This window comes from Stigmatopora nigra, chromosome 9 (assembly GCF_051989575.1).
Source record: "Stigmatopora nigra isolate UIUO_SnigA chromosome 9, RoL_Snig_1.1, whole genome shotgun sequence".
NCBI classification, from domain to species: Eukaryota; Metazoa; Chordata; class Actinopteri; order Syngnathiformes; family Syngnathidae; genus Stigmatopora; species Stigmatopora nigra.
In genome coordinates, this window is record NC_135516.1 from 11560715 (window position 1) to 11586016 (window position 25302).

The 25302-nt window shown below is 37.7% G+C and overlaps 1 protein-coding gene across 2 annotated transcripts in view; it reads left to right on the forward strand.

Annotated features, from left to right (window-relative positions):
* ephb1 (EPH receptor B1) overlaps positions 1-25302 on the forward strand; it is a 104288-nt gene that overhangs the window by 37004 nt on the left and 41982 nt on the right. For both annotated transcript variants that reach the window (XM_077723981.1, XM_077723982.1), the window contains exons 3-5: positions 1539-2220; positions 17360-17515; positions 21419-21754. In XM_077723981.1, the coding sequence (XP_077580107.1) occupies positions 1539-2220; positions 17360-17515; positions 21419-21754 (1174 nt within the window). The remainder of the gene's footprint in view (positions 1-1538; positions 2221-17359; positions 17516-21418; positions 21755-25302) is intronic.

Here is a 25302-nt window from a genome sequence, read left to right on the forward strand (position 1 = left end):
CTGAAAGGGACAGGTTCCTGTAACACTGATGAATGGTCATTACATAGCGAGAACAGGATAGGGGGAGACTTAAGAGCAGCATGAGTTCAGAAGAAGAAGCAAAAGGGGGTGGATGGATTCTTAATTGTGCCTCAAATTTCTGTAAAAATCCTTTAAAACACCTTAGGTGTCACTTTTTTTCATTTGTACTGTAACTTTATATTATTTTTGGCCTAGATTTATAGTATAATGTATGTTTTGGCACCTGGTAGACAATGAATGCCTTATTATTCGGGATCATTTCACACTTGTCATTTGAATGATGGCTTAATAGGTAAAATACTCGATGTATATACATTGATATGGCCGTAGGTTTAATTTTACCACGTTTTTATTTGTTAGATATTGATGGTGTGTTGTTTAAATAAGTGCATATTGAGAGATGAACCTGATTTTAACACACTGGCTCGATTTTAATGAGGAATCGAGTGTACCTTTACTATTCAGTACTTTTTCACTTGGAGTAATGAATTCGGAAGTTTCTTGTTGATCTGGTGGCCATACCTCATTTTGTGAACCACTTTTCAAATGACTTATAGTCATTTTAAGTTTGTTTCATTTTCTTTCATAGTCCATTCACATTTAATAACATTGTTTATGTTGATTGGCAAACTACCTTCGTCTCTCCTTTCGTCAAAGTTTCAAGATGGCTATATTGGCAGGCTTAACAGTTGGAGCTTCCAACCTTAGAGAAAGGAAGAGCCAGGCAATATACAATACACTCAAATATGCATTAAACGACTTGAGTCCAACTCGGTCTGTTGCAGACCCCATTAAGTCCAACTTGCCTATGGCTGTTTAGATTATCGATACTACCAAACCAGATTAACATTTTTCCTCGCTCTCAATGCAAAATCCACATGTATGTCTTAATGTATTTCTACCAAAACATAATACTAATTATAAATCATCCTTCTGTCACATTTTAAACCCTTAAAACCATGTTATAGACATGTTATAGTCTTTAAAAAATCATCCTGCCATCCATTTTTTTTAAAAACAAGCAACCCTTTTTATTATTGTGATTCCTCTCCTTGATTTGCAAAAATTCCAAATGTTAATGACACATTTTCATCATGTTTTGATGAAATCAGTGGTTACCCCCAAGGGAGCTGCTTTGCTCACCCACCATGCTTTCTGGGTCACACCTGCAAAGAAAAGCCCTACATAGTACTTTACTTCTGTCTTCATGCAAATATATTCCATGCTGCCATGTCTGTGTCTAATTGTAATTCAGTAGCACCTAATTTTGAATTTGTTACGGAATACCTTGTATAATTCAACTCCTGTGTCCAACACTTGCTGTCATTGTTGAAGTAGGACACCCAAAGAGGTTAGGTTAGTTAATAGATTAATATTTTCGAGTTTCCCAAAATAATTCCTACTAAACAAATAAAAACAAGTGTCTAAATGTTTGTTACAACCCTGGAAATGGATGACATAGCCCTTATGATAATAACCAAAATTGTGGTATCTACTTTTTGTTCTTATTTCCTTAGTGGGAAGAAGTAAGCGGCTACGATGAGAACCTGAATACAATTCGGACCTACCAAGTGTGTAATGTCTTTGAGTCAAGCCAAAACAACTGGCTTCTCACCACCTTCATCAACCGGAGAGCATCACAACGCATCTATGTGGAGATTCGCTTCACAGTACGCGACTGTAGCTCAATCCCTAACGTACCTGGCTCGTGTAAAGAGACGTTCAACCTCTACTACTATGAATCCGATGCTGTTATTGCCACCAAAGGAACTGCTTTCTGGATGGAGGCACCTTACCTAAAGGTGGACACCATAGCTGCAGATGAAAGCTTCTCACAAGTGGACTTTGGAGGACGCCTCATGAAGGTCAACACAGAAGTCCGCAGTTTTGGGCCGCTTTCGAAAAATGGCTTTTATTTGGCCTTTCAGGATTATGGCGCCTGTATGTCTTTGCTGTCTGTCAGGGTATTTTATAAGAAGTGCCCAAGCGTCGTCCAAAATTTTGCAGTCTTTCCAGAGACAATGACAGGCGCTGAAAGTACCTCCTTGGTTATTGCCAGAGGGGTTTGCATTTCAAATTCGGAGGAAGTGGATGTTCCCATAAAGCTTTACTGTAATGGAGACGGGGAGTGGATGGTTCCAATCGGCAGCTGCACTTGCAAGTCGGGATTTGAACCAGACAACGGCAACGTATGTCGAGGTGAGTTATATTCACAATTAAAATATAATAACTACAGTGTGTAACAATGTGATTTAAGATTGGTTAGACTCTTGAGATTCTTTAAAATTTTTACTACTTTGGCCATAATCGGAACAAAGCATTTTAACAAAGAACAGATGTATTTAGCTAACAGTTTTAGGATCTATGTTTATGGAATGTATAAGAACAACTCTTATAATTGTCGAGAGACGTATTAGTTCTATTTTAGGCACACTAAACAAGGCTTTGGTAATCTTATTTTATTTTTATTTGTATTTTTACACATCATAGAGTAGAAAAAGAGCCAAATAGATTGTGTTTCACATATTTGTCTGTGCATGATATGCCACATTTCTTCCCTGATCATGTTCACCTAAGGCGTACTCAAAAGTCACATTAGCATTGATTCTTAATCTGCAGTGAACGCAGTCCATCTGTGCTGTCTGCATTACAGATGGCGAGATGTTTTTTTTTAAGTATTTAAAAAAAAAATCTTCATTTTGATGCAATGGAGTGCCACACATTCCAAGGAAAAGATGGTAGATTGTACACATGGATATAGCTAATCTACATTTAATTTTTTGTTTGTTTCAAGCTGCTATGCGCTTATTCACTTTGTATATCCATGAATGGGCCCCAAAGCTATATTTTGCAATTATCTATGTACTTATACAATACAGAACAAATAGTTGCCAAGCAACATGGTTGTATTTGTAGATCAAGGCATTTTGTGATGAGGTTCATTATGGGTCGGTTTGCTTCTGGTGTACTTGTGTGTGTGGAGCAGATAGGATTGATTGATACACATCTGGTATTTCACTAAAACAAACAAACAAACAAATAATATGAAGTCTTCCAGCAAAGCACAAGGTCTTTTAATCAAGAAAATAATGTATTATTCCACTAAATATGATTTTTTTTTTTTATTCCATCTGTTCTAATCTTCAATTTAGGAATAACATTTTTGTCAGGATTAGGGATTTTGTCTCATGGGAATTAATTTTAGCTCTCCGGAATTCCCTGGTGAGTCAGTGAGTCAACAATCTTGAAGTAATCAAACCTCATATCAGCGTTGATTAATTGTTATTATAATATTTATTTTGCGGCACAGTAATATTCTAGCAAACACTTAGTGTTTATTGAATATTTTAATCTAAAAACATTTGGACTGTACAAACAGTAATCCATCAATCTTGCAATTCCAGATCTTTCATTATACATTAATTTACTTCATCCAATATATCTAGATATTTATACTAGATCAGTTTTACAAGTTGATGCAGCGATTGGAATACACATTCATATTTCCTTTTCCTGTTAGGCTCCAGCAGGCTTTTGACGTGCTGGCACATTAATATTACAAATATTCAAATAACTTTATTTAACATTCTGGCGGCTGACAGTGGCAGCAGGAGATTCACAGCCCATTGAGCATGTGGGCTTCTCTAGGCTAAGTGCCGATTCATCATGACTGCCTTACTCTTATCTAATGGCTGCCATTATGGGGCAAGAGCATACATGCGCACTGATGTGCATAAACATATCATTGGCAACTGCTAAAAAAAGAGGAAAGAGGGGGGTTCTGAAAGGGGGGATTAGTGACTGACTTCTTTGGGTTCATCTTCAATGTTAAATGTAGTTTTACAGATCATTTATCACGTTATTAACGGCTGCCTAACAGTTTAGATCTGCAATGTTCGACATAGTCCCAGGGGCTTCTTTGTCATGCATAGAACCAGCTTGTGCACAATCTACATTACAAAGAGTCTATTTAAACAAAATCAGATAATCATTTCAAATCATACCTGGAAACAGCTTCTATCTATGCATGTGTTTGAGTTCAAGTCTGGCTGGCTCTGTCTGTGGCCACTCGAGCGAGGCTGTGATTACTTCTTAATATGTCTTTCCTGATCGTAAGGAGTCTGGCAAAAGGGGGCCTGCAAAGTCCCACTTAACTATTAGTGCCAATTTCATCTCAATTGGCCTTGTCAGATTCGCTGAGTTGACTTTACACAGAAGCATCCTGTTTCCAGTAACACGCTACTAGGTCATTTTGGGGGAGGTTGGTTATGTTAGGTAGGGTCTGGAAGAACCAGGTTCTTTGTTAAATACAAATTAACTACCATATTTTCACGACTATAAAGCGCACCTCATTATAAGGGGCACCCTCAATGAATGACATTTTTTCCATATATATGGCGCAGTGTATTATAAGGCGCACTGTCTTTTTTTGGAGAAAATGTAAGACTTTTAAGTGTGCCTTATAGTCGTGAAAATATGGTAATTGCTATTGACTTCCAGGTATGAAGCACTTACTACACAGTCACCTCTAGAGCCAGCCATTGTTGATGTTTTGGATTTTTTGTATAAAATCTTGGAGTGGGGGAGGAGCTATATGATGGAAGATGTTGTAAACTAAGATGGCATCTGCATATTTAACAGTATTGTTTCAGTTCAGGCGTTTGTGTTTTTTTTAATATCCTACAGTGGTGGTTTTTTGTTTTCTGTTTTTTTTCCATATATAAGGCGCACTGGATTATAACCCTTTATTCACCTACTGATTATATAGGGGCAGCAACATATTTAATGATACTTTTAAATGGTTCATCATCAAAGCCATAGTCTCTACTGCTCCATAGACCATTTATTCACTTGTACCTATAGAAAATTGAGCATTTTTAAGGTATTCTAAAAGCAGCATATTTGGAATGTGGGAGAAAGTCCAACAATTTGGAGACAAAAAATGAGAAAAAGGAAATTTTTTTCAGGTCTCATCCTTCCATTTGTTCTCAATGAATTTGAGACCTCAAGAGAAGACAGCACATGGCTTACAGTATTTGTATTCTCATCAAAAACCTTTAGTGACCCTACGCCTTTGCTGAGTGTTGTCCCCGTTAATTTGCCGCCTTTTCGTCTACAAAAGAGCAGAGATGGGGAGATTTCTTGTTTCCATGGCTGTCAATAGTTTGAATAGGGGGGATGGCAGGGAGTACTGGTGAAAGAGTGTGACTCAAACAAAGATCTCTTTGAATTGTGAGCCTAGAAGAGTGTATGTAATGGCCCCAAACACAGATGTGTTGCTCCCAACCCTAATGAAAGCTAGCTGCTATTGATAAGAGTTTTGATTTTTCAAGATATTTGCTGGCATCATAATAGAAACACTAACTACATCCAGTGTTCCTCATCATAGACGGACACAAGCCAACTAGTAATATTTTCATGGAGGTTTTACTCTCTTAACCCTTGTTCTCTTCCAGGAAAAAGAATGTTGTTTCTGGGAGACTTTTTAGCTATTTTATTTGATCTTTTTTGTGTGCGTTGTGACACAAAGCTTTTCATGAAGACTTTGTTTTGACCTTGCCTCTCCAATCTGTCTCTCTTTGGGTTCACCTTTCGTCTTTCTTATACAAAGGCTTCGCCCTCTTTTCCGATCCTCCTTTACTTGGGTGTGAAGGCCAATGTGAGACACAGGGGACACTGTGAGACACAAAAGACCCCTCACACTTGGGCAGATGGCTGCAACTCTGCTTAATTTTGCTGATGTCGCCCTCATCGGCAAAACAAAAAAAGCCTACTGCATTGAGGATTTTTTTGCATCATCCTCTCAACCCTAAACATGACCTTCATCAATCAAGTTGGGTTCTTTTGTGCTCGAGCTTTACTGCATAATTAAGGACGTGACAAAAGGCATTATCTAAATGCTGCTAGGAAGTCTATTGTGCTTGTGAAAATTGAAAATCAATAAGAATGAGAAACACTTTTTCATGCTTTCAAAGTCATAATCAGGAAAAAAACATTTTCTGTATACAGAAATGGTCATTTTTAGATTGCTTAATATAGCAATGAAAGATAGTTATGCATTTTGCATCATTTAGATTAGTAAGTATTGATGGTAGCAGTATTACAACTAAGGGTCTTCAAAAAGACCCTATATATGCCTTTGAGAGTTACATTACACATTGCATTATCCATTCTAAAGTACTAATTTAGTAATTCAGTACTGTTGGCAAGTTTTATGTACTAAGCTAAACCTGTAATTCAGGTGATGCAAATTTTAACTGTAATAAAAACAACAATGTTAAGTTGGTAAAACTATAAACTACTATAAGTTCTACTCACATTGACATGGCTTGTATTCATTTTTTCTCTCCATGCATATTCAATTAAAAACTGAAATGGCAGTAAATTACGAACGTAAGAATGAAAGCATTTCTTTTGCTCTCAGCCAAAGAATATATACAGTTGAAGAATGATAGATATTCTTTACACATCTGTCAAATGTTGCACGATCTGTTTTGTGTCTGAATGTTATTAGCTCAGTTTCTATAGATGCAAGACTTTGGCATAGTATCGTCATTCTTTCTATTTATGGTTTATTATTTTATATGTAGTGTCGCCAACACAATTGGGATAGATTAAACATCACTGTATACTAACCCTTATTTTTTTCCCTGTCTTAGTATCTTTCTATTTTACATTCAGAACCACCAGACCATTTTAGTTTAATGATAGGAGGTCATATTTCAAGGTCATTAAAAAGAACACCCCCCCCCCCCCCCCCCACCCAATTGCTCTTGGAATAAGCAGCACAGAATGTGAGCACCTCAAGGTTGTGTCGTTTAACTCCTAGATTGAAGATTTAATTAGAATTGAATTGCAATTATAGTCGGGCCAATACTCTTTCTGCTACTTTCACTGAGGTAAATGCAATGAGAGCTTGTTGACTAAGTCAGAAAATTGGGTGTCTAATGTCATCATATCTAAATTTTAAACCAAAAATGCAAGTGATAATACAACGGAAGTTAATACCAAAGAGAAATGAAATTGTTGCATGTTGTGTATAGGATATTTCTCTTATTTAAATCCATTTTTCTGCTCTTCCTATCTAGCGAGATCATATCAAACATAACCTTAGAATCTTTGCATCGTGTAATCGGCCAATTAAACAACTCCTATAATCTTGATCTTGCTTTTTATACTCATTTAATTGCACGTTTTTTTTTACTGATCGCTAATGTAGTTCCTGTACTATAAAGAAATATCTGTCTATGACTTTCTAGCTCTTAGAGTTCAATGTGTTCGACAGATCTGCGTGACAAATTATTGAGCTCTGATTTATTGATGCCTGCTCATGCAAATGTGATGTGACGGTCTGCCTGGTGTCACTTCTTGAATTGCTTTGAATTTGTATGTGTGTGTGCATACGTTTGGTGGGATTAGACAAAAAAAGAACAAAGAAAAAGGGTGACTAAGTAATCCCTCCTTTTGAGGACTTTCTGCTTTGTGCTGAATTTGTTTACAGAAGTTCCCACATAGGCTTCGGGGGGCTGCAGCTTTTTTCTTAACAAATCAGCATTAACATAGACAGACTTCATAGGTATTTTCCCCCAAAAATAATGATTTGACTGTGTGAGCAATTAAAAAAAGGACTTTAAAAGTCTTTAAAGACGGACGGTGTCTACTTGCTGCTCATTTTCTCATTTTCCAACATGAGGTCTGTTTTTTTTCAGGTTGTGCTTTACATGCATAAGACCAGAGGATCAACCTTAATTAAGTTTAATGTCCAAATACAATATTAACAGCTAATCAAGCCCGTGATCTGATCCTTCCTTCCTACGCAAACTAATTAAATCCAACACCAAAGAGGCAAATTCACTCTAGAATCTTAAATTAAAACCTCATTTTAAATCCACATAATCATACAAAAGATCCTCTCCAAATAAAAGTGTTTTAACACACTCACACTTACTTATTTCATTAAAATGAGTGACATTCTGTTAGGCATTTAATGAACATATGGAAAACATTATTTAATATATTGCCAGTATTGGATAGCTGCACAATTGGCCATTGTTTTTTTTTTTAATATTAAATGTCATCCCTAAAGCTTTGCATTATAAGAATATACTATTAAAGTACATGTTGAAGTTGGTCACAATGTAGTAATCCTAAGAATTAATTCACATTTCATCAATATTATAATAATGAACAAAGGGCATCCAACAGTGAAATGAGATAGTGATGATTGATTTTGAAATTTCAGCTGCCATAAATCAGTTTATTAGAAGTTCACCATGTCTGACAACATGCAGTCAATCAATTATCATCAGAATCAGCTGATTGAATTTTCAAGTATACCAACCTAATATATCAAAAATAAGAAAATACTACTTGAAGTACAGTCACATATTTAAAAATAAATATCTTCATTAAGGCAAGATTTGGTTTTAAATCAGTCCTTAGAATTGAAATTATACTAAAAAATGGCTAGAAAGTGACAACTTGGGAACAAGTGGCTCTTTAATAGCCGTATTAGACAATTTGCAGGGGTTATAACTTTATGTCTTGAATATATTTGCAGTTTTTTTTGCCTGAGAAACAGTTCTACCCTGAAGCGACAAAGATGGTATCTAAACACCGGGCAAGTGTTACTATAGGACTATAGGCCACTCCGGCATCTGCACAATGGCGTCCCTTCCAAAGAGAATCATATCTGATTATGCAGAGTGCGAATAGAGGCAAAAGCTGACAAACAAATGGATTTGCTGTGTCGAGAATGTTCTCTAGGGGAAGCTGCATGCTCGGCGATACAGCTTTTGTGTCAGAGCCAATACCAAGCATAATAAGACCCTTTGGGGAATGAAGCCAGCGCTGAGCGATAGGAACACAAAAGCACACATGCTCATACACTCAATTTCACAATCTCTCTACTACTCTCCTTTTTAACCTTCTTATCTTCTTTGGTAAATGACCTTTACATTCATGTCTTCAATGTTTTGCCTCATCTTGCATCCGCTGTTATGTCAGATTACTTCCAACTCGATTTGGAACAACTGTCTCGCAAACACTATAAGACACCATCCCATATTTTTCTTTTGGTCCTTATGCCAAACTAGGAGAGCAGTCCTGAAGAGGTGTGGCACAATAGAAGTCTTAAACAAATGTATATTGAACATGTTCAGTCAATGGGACTTTTACCCCACTAATGCTATTTGAATAGGGTTAGAAATGCCTCTGTGAGCAGTTGGTACGAGGGGCCCTTTTACTGGCTCTTGTGACCCTACTCCAATGCAGCCTTTGCCTGGCCCCATTCTAGTTTGCAGGCTTTTTCATCTTCACAAACCTTAATCTGGATTGGAAGCCCCCCTCCAATTGTGGAAATGATTTGAGAAGGGGTCCTTAGTAGGACAAAAGGGCACATCCTTAGTGGATACTAGGGCCTCTAAACTCTGTTTTTTTCCTTCCTGTGGCCCTTATTGGTGAGGAAATTAGAAAATCTAACTCTTTCACTCAAAAGTTGCTGATGTACTCCTGTTAATATACAATAGACTTTTTTTAAAACTCTTAACTGGTTGTCACTCAATTATAGGACGTACTGTGTGAAAATATTTTTAAAAATAACACGATGGTTGCGATGATTATTAGCTATGTTGTGTTTTTAGCTAGATTTCCATTTATTTTCTGTTTATTTGAGGCACCAACACTCCATTTTCCCCCCCCTGACACTATTTCTATGCCTCCCTTCTTGTTCACTCTTCTTGCTCACTGTTCCGAAACCCCTAAGTCCAGTGTGAAAGCAATTGGCGCTCAGATCTAATCAATAGTTGGCCAGGACAGCAAGCCAGGGGGAACGTCACTGGCCTGTGCTCACCTACAATCAATTTAAAACCATTGATTCGGTGATTGAAATACAAAGAGCCAAAGCAGTGGACCGGACAGGTGGTTTAGAGTTTGGGTGTGCTACCCTCCTGTTATATATCGTCTTTGTGTGGCAATGTGTTTGTGTGTGTGTGTGTGTGTGTGCTGATGATATGATTTATTTCCAGGCCATCTGTAGTAAACTGGGTATGGCATTTAATCTGGGGGCCTCTGTCGTGGTGCCAGTGGAGGTGGTGGTGGTTGTAGTGGAGGTGTGGGATCATTACTAATCCAATATATCTTGCCTAGAAAGTGTATACCGACCACTGTTTCGGTGTCAAGTGAGTTTACAGTATTGACAGTATTTCAGTATGCAATTAAGAAATATCTACTTTCCATAGGTAAATAGGTCTGCCAAGTGCTTCATGTGGGGGTAAAGAATTGAGCTCAACTACAAATACAGTGTTCCCCCGCTACTTCGCGGTTCAGGTATCGCGGACTCAGAGCTTCGCAGATTTTTTTGGGAAAAAAAAATAAAAAATACAAATATTACATTGAAACAACATATTTTACAGTTTTTTGTTATAACATGAATTTCACTCTCTCTACCTGTATTCTATATGGTGTACTGTATACAGGGGGGTAAAAATAATTTTAAAAAATGGAATTAAATTCAAATTAAGCATTTTTGAAGGGGAATCCCCACTTTGCGGAAACGCACTTATCGCGGGTGGTCCCGGTCCCCATTAACCGCGATAAGCGAGGGAACACTGTAGTACATTTCTGTAAACCAACTAACAACAGTTTGCACATGAAGATGGACAATTAAACGTACATCTGATACTTTATAATTAATGTAGTGTTTGGGTTTTTAAATGAAGAAAACTGTCTGCCAAAGGGTCATCAAGCCAAAGCTGGTAAAATATGTTTCCCAACACTTGGCTAACTACTGACATCAGCTTGGCATGTTAAGGCCACTTTCACATCCCAAAACTCCCCAAAACTGACATACACAGGCTGGCCATACTAAAAAAGTCTAATCTGCAAAATCCCATTTTGCATGGTATTTAAACAAGACGCAAACTTGGCAGTCCGAACCCCAGTCAGAACATTAACTACTAATAAAATAATCTAACCAATGCAAAGCGAATCTACATTAATCTCCGGAAATATGATCTAATTTAATCATAGAAGAGCTTCAAGAACACTTTGGAACATTGACTTGGAGCAGAGAGAATGGTGATTCACATTGCAATTTTCCACTCTGTTACATAAGATTAATTTATTTTACTAATGCTTAATGCTTGGGGGTGGTCATGGATATTGCTGTTAATATGCTAGCTTTCACATTCTATATAAATGCAAAAGGAGTAGTAGCCCCATTTTCCTTTTGGAGTTTACAAAATTCCTTCTAGATTCACAATCCAAGGGAAAATGAAGATGTCATAGGAAGTCGTCCCAAAGGAGAATATTTTAGACACACATGCAATCACACAAAACAAATGTTTTGCTAGTGTCATAGCTCTAGGCATATTGACTGAAACTGGTAGATAAGGTCAGGGCTGTCTAGATTTGGACAGGTTGGGAAGCAGTTGATGAACAAACACACACACACACATACACAAACACACACCATTCTACATCAAAATGTTACGCTGTGTCTGTTTTTCCTGAAGAGGATAGAGCTTTCTGATAAGGTTATGAAGAGGTCATTCTAGTGTCAGATTTGACATGAATTTAGATAAGGTGTGCTTTTCCCAAAGCTTTGGATGGATCCGTGTTGCAGGTGTTTGGGATTTACAATTTAGCATTATATCCCATTAACCAAATCAGATGACTGACCCCACCATCTGTCCTTGTGTTTTTAAGTTGACAAAAGAAAAACTTCTTCTGGTCTCACCTGGAAATCCAGTCATACCAACCACTACTAAAACCCATAATCACTGACCATCACACCACATTTGGATTGCCTCATTCCAGTCAGTCACTCAAAAGTGGATTATCAGTTTTAGACGTGTCACAAGGGTTTTGCAAACTGATGGAATGACTGGGATCACTCGAAGATAGAAAAAAAACTGCTCAGCTGTGCAATCTTACCCTGGATGCTCATGTTTGCTAGAATATTTTCGCATAAACAGTGAATGACATACGCTCAATTAGGAATCAAATTATCGCTGGTAAACACTGAAGGGACTTTTGTTTTTCTGGTGTAAGTCATTGTTCTTTAGTATGCTCACGAGTGCCTAATTGTTTGTTCTTCTTCACAGGTTTTATTAGCAGGTTTTGTGTTCAATGCCAAAGAGGCATGGAATTTTAGGGTTCTGGATTAGTCTAACTGGTTTTGTTCTTAAATCCAATATCTTGCTTCTCCTTGTTTTCCTTCATTCTGAAATGACCAATCGGCATTGCAATAACATGTCCTGTTTGTAATTACCAGACTAAAGTTGATGTAGTGTTGTAAAGCAATACATTTTGGAATACTGTCTCCTTGCTACCTTGCTGGCCAGGAAATGTTAGACACTATGTTGTGTCTCTGAATACCAATGGCACCTTCTAAATCTCTTTCCTCTCCTGCTCTCTGACCAACCCTCTATCTGAGATATGCACTGTGACTTGCATTGCGGCATCCCCCGCAAATAAAATTGACCTAAGCCAGTGTGTCGGGGCAAGATAGTACTAGCACAACACTAGGTGAGGAGGAGTCTGCGTACTGCTAAGAGATTATATATATACCGCATGGGATTTTTATCGTTTTTAAAGATATGGGTACACACATACATGTACACACACATAAATGTATTTTCACTGTAGGACAGACCCAGAAGTCGCCTCCTGCCTCGTGAAATGGAACTTGTGGGCCAAAAAGAATCCTTGTTCTGATGTTACCTTGGCAACGGTCAGCCAATGAGGTGTATCTTTTGAAATTGTGTCTCAATTTGATAAAGTTACACACAAGTCCTTAAGTTTTTGGTATGGTGTTTCTTAAGTGTACATATGTCAACTTTTTAATAAGCTCATTAGAGGAGGATTTCTATATTTGAAGAATGAAATCATTTGGTGGACAATTATTTCTTTTACTGTAACACCCTCAATTGAATCTAGTCAGCCATGTTTATGTTGTCCAATTAGTGATGAGGCAACAGATTACTGCATTATATGTATAACTAAGAGTTTTCTCTTGTCTACCCAGGAAAAAAAACATCAATACTAATTGGTAAATACCTTTATTTATCTCAAATGTTATTCATGGTTTATGCGGCTTTAAAAGTTGCCATTCTTGCAAGCTGCTAGATTCTAACTAGAACAAATTAAGTATGTTAACCAGTCACAATTTGCGATGAGTAGTGAGAGACACACAGAGTTAAGTCAATCTGTTGTAGTTGCATGTTTGGTTTTGGACATAAGGTCACAACCCGGCCAGAATGAATGGATGATTAACGATTGGGAAGGAAGGGAGTGTTCTGTAGGATAACCCTTAAGCTTTGCCATAGAAAATAAGATGAACTGCACTCTTTCAATCATCCTTTTTTTCCCCCTGATAAAATCTTTCAGCCCTGTCTTCCATCTTCCTTGTATTCTATCTCTGGAAAAAAAAGATTGTAATGTGATGACTGACGTTTAAAGGAACTGATCAAACATGCCGAATCCCTTCAAAAATGTTAAGCCTTGCATAGGTTATATCAATTTACTTCAAAGTGTCATCAATCAATCCCTCATGACATACATTAGCAATTCATTAGACATGTTTTTTTTTATCTTAACCTTAAAAGGAAGATTTCACCTTCCTTTAAAAAAATGCATTGGTGATGTTTCCGACAAACCTTTTGTTTAAAAGCAGGCTTTTGTCTAAAATAACTGCCTTGTGCCATTCAATGACCTTGAAGAGAAATTGAGCACCAGAGCTGGAGAAGTTTCTCATTATGGGGATGGTGGCAGGAAAATGAGTAGCGACAGATGAAGGAGAAGTATGAATACCAATTGGCTCTTCTATTGTTTCACGTTATTTAACTATTTCTGTATCCCTGCAACACTGACAACCTCTACCTATTTGTATTTGGTCAACAAATTGCTAATTTATCATAGCCAAAACCTCATAGGGTGTTTGCATGCATCCTTTGGGTTGAGAGAGAGAGTTTTCTTATCAACTGACAAAGTTAAAAAAAAAAAAGAAGTCAAATAGGGGTCAACTGGGGCCTTAACCTAATCATAAGCATGTCTGTCTGAGTGTTTGTGAATAAAGGGCTCTATGTGTGACTGCAAAGCCTTTAAAGACGATGATCCGTTCCATGTGATGAATTAGGGCCAAGGTTAAGGGTCTACTAGGGTGCAAAGATTTGCACTCACAGGTCAGTAATGCAAACTCACAACTTTTTGCTTCGTTGTGGGTCAATTTGTTAAATGAAGCCAATTAGAAATTGGGTTTAGATTGGACTGAATATTTATTAAATTAGCGGAAATATGACTAGGTATTTGTACTTTGATATGTGATGACTTCTACAGTGCAGACAGGCATGTGTATATTATTTAAGTTAGCTATATTTTTCATTTAGTTGAATTTTAATGACAAATTTGAATGTCTTTTTTTATAGATCATTTAAGCTTAAGTGCTTATTCTCTGTTTTTTGGCCATAGTTGTAAAAACTATTTAATATCTTACATTAACAGATGGCTATTTTGTCTTTTGTTCCCTATCTTAATATTACTTTAATGTATAATGTTTATTCTTAGTTTCTGATGTAACTTTAAAAAACTGTCCTCCAGAAATATTACTTATACTCCTGTGCAATTTATATATATTGTTTCCCTTCTATTGTGCATTCTTTGGCTAGTGCGACTTATATTCAGGTTAGGTTTAGTCCGAAAAATATAGTATGCTTAAATACTATTTCATAAGATCACAACAGGTATAAGTAAACTTTATGTACTGTTACATAGCTTGTGTTAAAAGGAAAACCATTTCCAAACCCCATCTTCTTCTTAATCCTTTTCACTGGCTGCCTCTGACTACCAACAGCAATTTTTCATTTTATCCTGCATTGGCCCGCTTATTCTTCAATGACAGCGTAATGCAATTTTTACACTGCTGGACCTATAAATCCCCCGTCTCCAATTAATTCTAATTCTTATAGCCTGTACGCATTTTACAACGCCACATTGCGTACACATGCTGGCAATGTGACATAATGCCAGTGTGTCTCCATGTATGATGCATAGCCTGCAGTGTACACTTCATTATACGCTCCACAAGAATATGGCTCAGTCCAACCTCTGTAACTAACTCCGTCTCAGCATCTCAGCTAATTTTGTAGGCTGATACAACAGCAAAAAAATGATCGCCAACAATCAATTTTCCCTCTAAGTTGCGCACTACTCTCGTCTTCTCTGCGCAGCAGCAATCATATGGCGCGCAGTAAACAAAATCCAAATTTTTATGTATTTATTTTTTATTTTTTTACCCCTTTTCTCATGATGGCTTCATTTACGCGGCAGCCAGTGGCAGTAGCTCTGTCCACTCTTGTTTTTTTGTGTTTTACAGCATGTTTTACATGAAAAATTAGAGGAAACATGCCCATAGCGAGCAATGATGATGTCACTCACACTTGTACTCATTACGCTCAAGGAGGTTGTCTTTCTGCCCCAGACCAACGTAAAATTAGAGGGAACATTGCTAAAAATCTTGTCTAGAACACAAATTGAATCATATTAAATCAAAGATAACTTGCGTTGAATTTATGATATCTAGTTAAGTCGTTATGTGTTTAAAGAATACTTTCTAGCATCTAAAGTTAAGCCAAAATAGCTACTGAGGGGCAGTAACTGAGTGTTTAGGTATCAGCAACAAATCCCACCTGGACAGACTGATGTCAAAATTGACGTAAGGTTATCACAGTGATGTTGTGATGAATTACAAGTATAGCAAAACAGCTGCCACACTTCTTTTAGCTCACTGTAGAGTGATTTTCGATGGGGTAAAGATAACGTCAGGATGACCTAAAAGGGGATGCAAACCTGTCAATCAATGGCAAACTAAACAACAAGGAGAAGAAAGGTGAAAGAGCAGGAAAAAAACATTACTTTACCAATGAGAAGCACTAAAATGTGTGGGTGGATGATGGTGAAATAAAGACAGAAACGGAGAAAAATGTCAAGGAATCTCTGTGGAGAACACATAAGAGTAAGGAATGTTGTTTCTCGGTGTAGCCAGTTCAATTGTGAGTTATTCTCCCACAGGGGAAACTAATTGCTTGTTGATCTAATGTTCTATTTTCCTCCTGTGTCTGAAAAGCAACACAGTCGAGGAGTGATGTTTCCAGGAAGAAGTGAAACACATGCCCTCTTTTACTTCAAATATACGAGAATCAAATGAAGTAGTCAAACATCATTCAGTCTATTATCAACTGTCCTTTATAACCTCTCTAGATTTGCTTTCACTTATAGTACTTATTCTCTCTCATCTTAACTCTTGATCCGTGAAGTAGCTTTGGTAATCGGTTAGCTAATTAAATTAAAGATAGAATATATTATATTATTATAGTATATTATGTTTCACCAAGGTCTGTATTTAGGTTGAATTCCTGCCTTATCTGCAAGCTGCTTTCAATAGAACACTCCTAGTGTACAAGTATGCTAGTACATGTGAAAAGTACTGCCTACATGGAATAAGTCATTGGCATATGATATGCATAACAGATACACAACATATCAAAGATGAATGGCATTTTTTTTCCTAATGCATTTATGGCATATTGCATGCATTAACACTCCATTAAACAAACACAGCCGTTTCTATTTGTTTTCATTTAATGTCACTGCATTTTATCATTTTGGAATCACTGATATTTCTCAGTTATTGCGATCACGGCTGTTGAGATTGAGCGTTTAACTGTTTCAATATCCTTGAATTAGCAGACATACGATTTAAAATATGATGTAATTACATACAGATACAGAAAATATGCCGGCATGTATATTGCTTTCCCACCAATGATGTGTAAGACTGTGAGTGCATCCACATAAACACGCTTACTCATTCATAAGATACTTCGGGTGCAATCACAGCATTGCAGTTTGTTTTTCTTCTTATGAAGCCAGGCTTTAATCTGTTTCACAGCTCCTGGGGTTGTTGTTTATAAGCGATTTGTCGTTTTCTGGGCCTAGCTGAGTCCAAACTGTGTTTTGTGACGTGACAGCACCAGTGTAAAACACTCACTGTTGGGTGCAATGGACAGTGTCTGCAAACACCATTAGAGCATGCAAATTCCAAATTGGAAGGCCACAGTATAATTCCATAGCACAAAGAATATTTCCTTATATTCCAATTCGAAATGGCACCAGAAAAATGAATAATACATATTCATAACACACTCAGTGTCTGAATACTGTCTTCTATCAGTTTCAGTATATTTCTGTCTAGGCTTATGTCATTATGAATCATCCTTGATTGGTTTTGGCTTCGTTTTTTGTCCACTTAACTGACTGTATTATTTTTTTCGTTTTCCAGCATGCCCTCCAGGTACCTTCAAGTCGACCCAGGGTCCTGGTTTATGTCTTCAGTGTCCTCCAAACAGCCGCTCCACAACTGAAGCCGCCACCATATGTGTCTGTCGTAATGGTTACTACCGCGGTGATGCTGATCAGCCAGATGAACCCTGCACCAGTGAGTAGTGGCCATGACATACATGTTCTGACACTTGGACATTACATACATGTTCTGACACTAGGCCTTCTGTAATCCCAAAACCATAGTTCAATGTATCTTTAAACATAAATGTGACATAATTTTATGAAAGTGGATTAGGACATTATTTTTAGGGACATTTGAAGATTTGTTTTGCCCTTTTCCTCACATGGATAAGCTTAATTTGTCAAAGTTTTCAGATTTCATTCATTTTAACTCCTATTACTTATGTCTTGGCATTTTCCAGTAGTTTATTCAGTCGAGTTATCTCATGGTGGTTCTTTCAGTCCGTCTGCTGTCACTCCCTCAAGTCCTAATTACTAGCTAAGAAACCAACACTGTCCTGATGCTGTCTGTTAGATTTCCAAGTAAAGCCACCCAAAGCATCACAATCTCTAGTGATACTATTTGAGGAAAGTCAGTACACTAAGACTTGCTGTTGTGCTTGTTGCTACACACTTGCACTGCAAAGGTCAGTCATGAGTGCAAAGACTTTATTTACCTCTTTTACTGCTCCTCTCACTGTAAATTATGAGTGTATTTTGCAGTCAGGCCTAATTTGACCTTTTGTAAAACATCTTAACAACAAGTGAGTGATTCTACTTGACCTAAAAACATGTTTTTCTGTTTTTGTGTTGTAATTTTGGCTATGAAAAAACCCCAATGCAGTGTAGTCGTCTGCTCTACTGCTCCAACTGCTCCCCAATGAATGCATCGACACCTTTTAGGCATAGATCGTCTCTCGTCATGCCTGGCATCCTTTTGGCAAGAATGCATCATGTCTCTAGTGAATTAGTAGTTGCTCCATCAAGCATACCATCTGCCTCTACCTTGCGGCCCTCAGCTCACCACAAGCCATCTCGCCAAGAGGTCCCAAGTGGAAGCTGTTGCTCTCAAGTATCTGTCCCATTTCTAGAAGCAGACTGTCAAATCACATCATATTCTTTTTTATCATTATCAGTTCAATAAGCTTGTCATTTCAAATGTGACATCCATCCCCCCCAGTTCATGCACATTGTTCACTCATGCTAGTTGTTTTGGTCGAAAGGTTGTATGACTGGATCAAGTCTTATTGTCATATGAACTACCAACAATACCTTGGCGAGAAACTGGCAGAACACCAATGCACCTTTAGGCGAATTATTCAGTGGACATGAAAAGGCAAATGAAAATTCTACTGGTATAATGCTGCTATTTCAAGTACTCATAACTCATATAATTTAAAACTGACCGCTCTGGTGTTTTGATAAAAATAAATACTTAAATGAATGAAGAATACTTCAAATTGCCTCCAGAGACCCTTTGCAACCTTTATGAGGATGATCAGTATGGATGATGAATGAATGAAGGAAAAATACATCAAATGTAAGCTTGAAAGAACTTTTATTCGTTATTGTTTAAAAAAGAGTGGGATGGATGGCTTGAAATTGTCAACTACCCCTTTGATCACTGAAAAGGAAGACTGCAATTCCTCCTCAAATGTGTGTTAAACGAATTATCTTGCAACAGAATCTCCAATGCTTTTTCTGACTACAGAGTAGTAGCTTAGCTCGATGCTTTGACTTCCTCAGATCTCAACAGGAGGTAGGCCATGAGATCATCCTTGTAAGAATCTCTTTAATGCACCCTTGGCCTGATAAGAGCAACCATTGTAGAAAAAGTCACCTCATCGCTCCCTCATGCTCATCAACTTTCTTCTTGGTGGTAGGCCAAACTATCACAGCTCTAAACCAACCCAATGTATCATCTTTTGCTGACTCTAACTTAGCCCTAAGAGAGCAATGGCAGCAGCAATCTTGCGACTCGTAATTTTTAACACAGCAGTCTAAACCAGCAATTCACATCTTGACATCCTTATACGTAAAGAGTCCCTACATACACCTATAGTATAGTTCATCTGAAAAAACCTTGTCCTTTCCAGTGAGGGAGTTTTTTTTTATCACAGCAATCAATACAAGTTATTATAACATGTTTTTAAACGCACTACTTTTAAAATGTCCTTCAAAAGTAATGTTTTGTGCAAGTACTACCAATGTTGTGGCTAAGAATTGTATCTGGACAGTGCCAGTAGACACCTAATCCCAACCGCCATCTTTTAGACACCCACAAATTATTAGTCTTCATAACATGTTGTATTTTAGCTCTCACCAGCCCACGCTACCCTTCAGTGGTCCTTTCAGTTTACCCTAGCTGTGATCGGTATCTGCATACAGGGACCTTCTGTTGCTCACTCAAGCCTGTTTCACAACATAAAAACAAACAATTTAAAAGAGCAGACACCAGAGACCCACAGCCTTTTTAAGGGTAACAAGTAAACAATGTGTCCACATTGGTTTCAGTAAGGAAACATAGGGAATACTTCATATAAGCACCAAGTAAATACAACTTACAACACAAAAACAACCATTTATACTTGAAGGTAACATGGCATATCCAAACAGGTATTTCTGAACAGTTTTTGGAGATAGTTGGCGAATCCACACAGGCACAGAATCTAAATTACATACAAAATCCTTGATAATAACAAGCATTCTAATTGGTTTTTCCTTCTTCTTTTTTTTTTAGAATTGGCCTTTCATGCAAAATCAATTTAATTGAATGGAACAGAATTGTAATTTGCACTTGAATGCACCCCACTCACTGCCCTTGACTAGTAATACTATTAATTATTAAATTAAAGACTCATTTTTCGACAGGGCCTAGATTTGATGACATGAAATAGTAGTTCAATCAAAGAAACATATCTCTGTGGGCAAACAATTGTGACTGGCATGGCTAAATGAAGACCAGCTGAGAGCCTGTAAGGAATGTTCCCTACAAATTAAATCCTATGGCCAATTAAAACAGCCATGGGCTGCACTAATACTTTGTAAATCGCTGGATAAGTGGCAGTCACATCTGATTTCCCATGTCAGTTCAGCATGTGTAGCTCAGCTGGATCTGGGACAAAAGTGTGAGAAGCCTGCTGTCACCCTTCGTAATGGCTGACAAGTCATAGTTAATTTTTATATGGTAAGGGAAGCGTGGGAACTCAGCATTCAAGTATATGTTCTTTTCTAGCAGGTATATATGCTCATGTATACAATCATTTTGAATAACATACACAATAATTTTAAATAATGAGGTTCAGGGCCAAATTGCTGTAAATTCAACTGATCATTTTGTTGTTTTTTGAAAAATTAGTTGTTTTTTAAATGCTTACCGTCACTGTGTATGTGGGAAATTGGTTTGTTTAATCTTTTATATGAATGTCAGATTTAATAGGGAAGAATTGAATTCTGATATTGTCACTAGGGAAGTCGTACCAAAACTAAGAAGGTTTTTGATCAGTGTACCATCTTAGGACCAAGATATAACCGAACAGCTAGAGGGTATCCCACTGGCAGTGAAGAATATGCAGCGTCATTTGAACTCTTAGAGATCTAAACTCCAATTGGTTGCTAGTGAAGAATCTTTTTTTTCAAGCAGCCAAATCTGAATGCGCCACTCGAGCAAAGCACTTTGTTTTATCGTTGTGTGATTTTTCTATGAATCTCATTTGGGAGGTTTTGCTCCAGCCTCCAGCTGTGTTGCTCCTGGGGAGTGAATAGGAACGTGAATCTCCAGATCCACTTGGATTTGAATACTCTATGCAACATTGCATTTTGCTAAATAACCAATGTTTGATAGACATAAACGTTTCATCGTATAATCCTTCCAGATGTGAGTGGAATAAATTAGCATTTTCAATGTCCATTATCCAACTAAATCACATTTTTTTCCATTTACGCTTACTATGACTATCACTATAAGGGTAATTAAAGTAATATGCACATAATCGAAATGTTTATTTTCCCCCCGATCTTCCAGTTTTTAACTTTAACGGGTAACGTTGTCTTACAGGTGTCCCATCCAGCCCAAGAAATGTCATTTCCATAGTGAATGAGACCTCTGTGATCCTGGAATGGCATTCGCCAAGAGAGACTGGCGGCCGTGGGGATGTGGTTTACAACATCTTGTGCAAAAAGTGCCAAGCTGATCAACGTTCCTGCTCCCACTGCGATGACAATGTGGAGTTCCTCCCACGTCAACTGGGTCTAACAGAGACCAGAGTGTTTATCAGCAACCTATTGGCGCACACTCTATATACCTTCGAGATACAAGCAGTCAATGGTGTCAGCAATAAGAGCCCATATCCTTCACAGCACGTGTCTATCGACATCACCACCAACCAAGCCGGTAAGTGGCTACAGGGCGTGCTAACCTTAAAAAAATGGGACTAATTAGCCTTAAGTCATTATGTACCGTATTTTCACGACTATAAGGCGCACTTAAAAGTCTTAAATTTTCTCCAAAATAGACAGTGCGCCTTATAATACAGTGCGCCTTATAATACAGTGCGCCTTATAATACAGTGCGCCTTATAATACAGTGCGCCTTATAATACAGTGCGCCTTATAATACAGTGCGCCTTATAATACAGTGTGCCTTATAATACAGTGTGCCTTATAATACAGTGCGCCTTATAATACAGTGCGCCTTATATATGGATAAAACAGAAAACCAAAAACTAAAAACCACAACTGTTAGATATTAAAAAAACACAAACGGCTGAACTGAAACAATACTGTTAAATATGCAGATGCCATCTTAGTTTACAACATCTTCCATCATATAGCTCCTCCCCCACTGCAAGATTTTATACAAAAAAATCCAAAACATCAACAATGGCTGGCTCTAGATGCGACTGGGTATTCAGTGCTTCATACCTGGAAGTCAATAGCAATTACCGTAATTTCACGACTATAAGGCGCACTTAAAAGTCTTAAATTTTCTCCAAAATAGACAGTGCGCCTTATAATACAGTGCGCCTTATATATGAAAAAATGTCATTCATTGAGGGTGCGCCTTATAATGCGGTGCGCCTTATAGTCGTGAAAATACGGTACTTACAACATTGTTCTTGCCTCTTGTGCTACCTCACGGGAGAAATGTGTTTTGTTTTTTCAATACACGAGTGGGAGGGAATGTTAAATTCAGACCACCTTTTTCGCCATGTGTATTTGAGTATCTCAAGTCACAGTGCGGTGACTGCAGTGCCAAAGGAATTTTACAGAGGTCAGCTGTGAGTAATAAATGTTAGGCTGGAAGCAAAAATGGTAGCTGGTTTCAGGCCAACGCACAGTATAGGATTCCCTACAAGCCTGAATCCAAACAAAGCATTAGAAATTGGATATTCTGAGTTTTTCTGTGATAGTCGTAATCATACTCCCGTCACGGTTTGTTTCCAGATCAAACCAATTAAGATAGTAGCCCTCAGTTTACATTTTCAATGCCTTTTCAGTTGATGGTGCATTTTTTTAACTGAAGTAACCACATCTTTAAATCTCCTGTCTTTTTTTCCGCTCCGAGGCTCTCACATCTGCAGCTTTCAGGCTGAAAAAGCCGCTTTGTTGTTTTCTTTGGGTCAGTGCTTCATAAGACTTTGTTTTGAGTGCAACGCTGCACAGCAAGTCGCCACTACTGTTGCTACAGATGGCTACACCCCACTCAAAATGTGCCTGCAAATCTTAAGATTCATCAAAGCCCACATGCCCAATCTCTCAGTTAACCAAACTTCACAAAAAACACTTATTTGTAAGTTTTGAGGCTTTCTTGTTTCAAATCAAATGAGTGATGATTTGTGTTTGAAGCCAACCTACATGAGACCTTAGAATACTTACTTAGGCTACTGTATATAGACAGCTTTTGTTTTCAGGGTTGTGCTGCCATGTGATGGAAATACAAGCAAAAAACCTGTGTTTTTTGGCACTTTCTGCTATTATTTTTGTGCGTGTTGAAGTTGTGCTGTTGTCCCTTTCTGCTAGGGCCATTTTTATGCTTCTCTAGTGCTTCTATTCCGGTTAAGTTGCAGCCATCTGTATAAACTGATGTAAGCACTTATTTTGTGTCTCAACTTTAAACTTTAGGTCCCCTAAAACTTTGCACGTTTACTTCAAAATGGCTTTACATTTTTTGAAGATATAATGAAATATCTTAGGCACCTGATGTTTTCAATATTTGTTGATACAGGATTTAATAACAAACTAATGGAAAGATTTAGTGACATGTTTAGTGGGAAGACAACCAATCTGTGCAACCATGGCAATGCAAGTGGGGGGGGGGGGATGAGAATAAATAGGCCTTATTACAAAGGTGGACTAATAGTGCTTTGACAGGCTAATAGCATGCTTGACAGATAGATGGAGGGGAAGAAATGTCAATGTCTATTATCGAGGTTGGCTGTGGTAATGAAGTGTAATCTGCCAAGCGTGTGTCCTGCTCTTTGTGGCCTTTTGTTGCTAGGTAATTGCGTTGTTCCTGTTACACAGGTAGACACTGGTGATGCCAAATTCTTCAAGAGGAATATTAAAAGCTTCCGGAGCTACGGTCAATTCAGTTCACAAAAATGTATTGTAACACTAGTTGAAATTTGTTATGTATTTGGGTGTACAGAACAAATTTTCTATTTTCTTACTGTTACATTTTAGCTACTGACCCTGCCTTTTAATTACATGATGTGACCAACATACTGTTAAATGTTTAAAGCAGGTAATTTACTATGTAGATATTGTTGATCTGGTCCTTTGGGCTTTGACCATCTACACCAGGGGTGTCGAACTCCCTTTGGTTTGCGGGCCAAATACAGCTACATAGAACTAACAATAAGCCGACTATTTTCCTTTGTATTAGTCACTAATACTAACAATTAGTGCAAAGAATGAGTAAATTATCAAAATGTTTATAAACAGAATTTTCCTTTTACATTATGAACAATATATTACGAACAAGACAATAACATAAGAACATAAATAAATGTCAATTCATGTTGTCTGCACATACTAAAACACTGCGCGGATAATACAAGAACTACAAATTTTAAAGAAAATTCTTTTTTTTTTTTATACAATGCAGCTTTCTTCCCCGGGCCGTACCAAACCACCAGACGGGCCGGATCCGGCCCGCGGGCCGTATGTTTGACACCCCTGATCTACACTCTTCTTATGAAACTTTGAGGTCCAATTAGAATGCGGCTTCTTGTAATTATAAAGCCAATATATTCCAAACCACAATATAAATGCAACACATACATAGTTGTCAGCAAATTAGGTTAATTGGTATTAGCTGGGGAAATTGTTATTATATTTTCAACTCTGTATCTGTGTGTAACAAACAGGAACTCCAGGGTATAAATTTGTATTTTTTGAAATTCATCAATTGTTGAAGAAGAGCAGTGATGCTTTGAAATTAATTATGCATATGAGTCTGCTAGACAATTATAAAAAAATATTATCACCTTCTGCACTACATTTAATTTATTTTTCATTCAATTCTCTCTCTCTTTCTCTCTCCATGTCTCTCCAATTTTCTCTGTATCATTCTCTCTTCTTCTTTCTGTCGCAGCCAGACACTGAGGGGCTCTCTGACTTTGATTAATGGTGAGCCAAGTTCTGTATTAAAAGCCAGGGGCAGCAAGTTGGGCCAGATAAAAGTAGAGCATCGTAACAATGAATAGGAAGAAGAGAGAGGAGAACCGGACACAGTCACCAATCATTGTCAGCATCACTGTCCCTGGGTGACAGTGGGGGACACACTTGGAGGGGATGGCGGTGCATCATTAGGCTGAATCCCAACCTCGTATAGACAGATTGGCTCTTTTCACACAAAAAAACGCAAGGACAAGGTAATTTAGAAGACCATAATCAAAATCAGTGGGATTTCATGAAGACAAATGCATCACAATATAT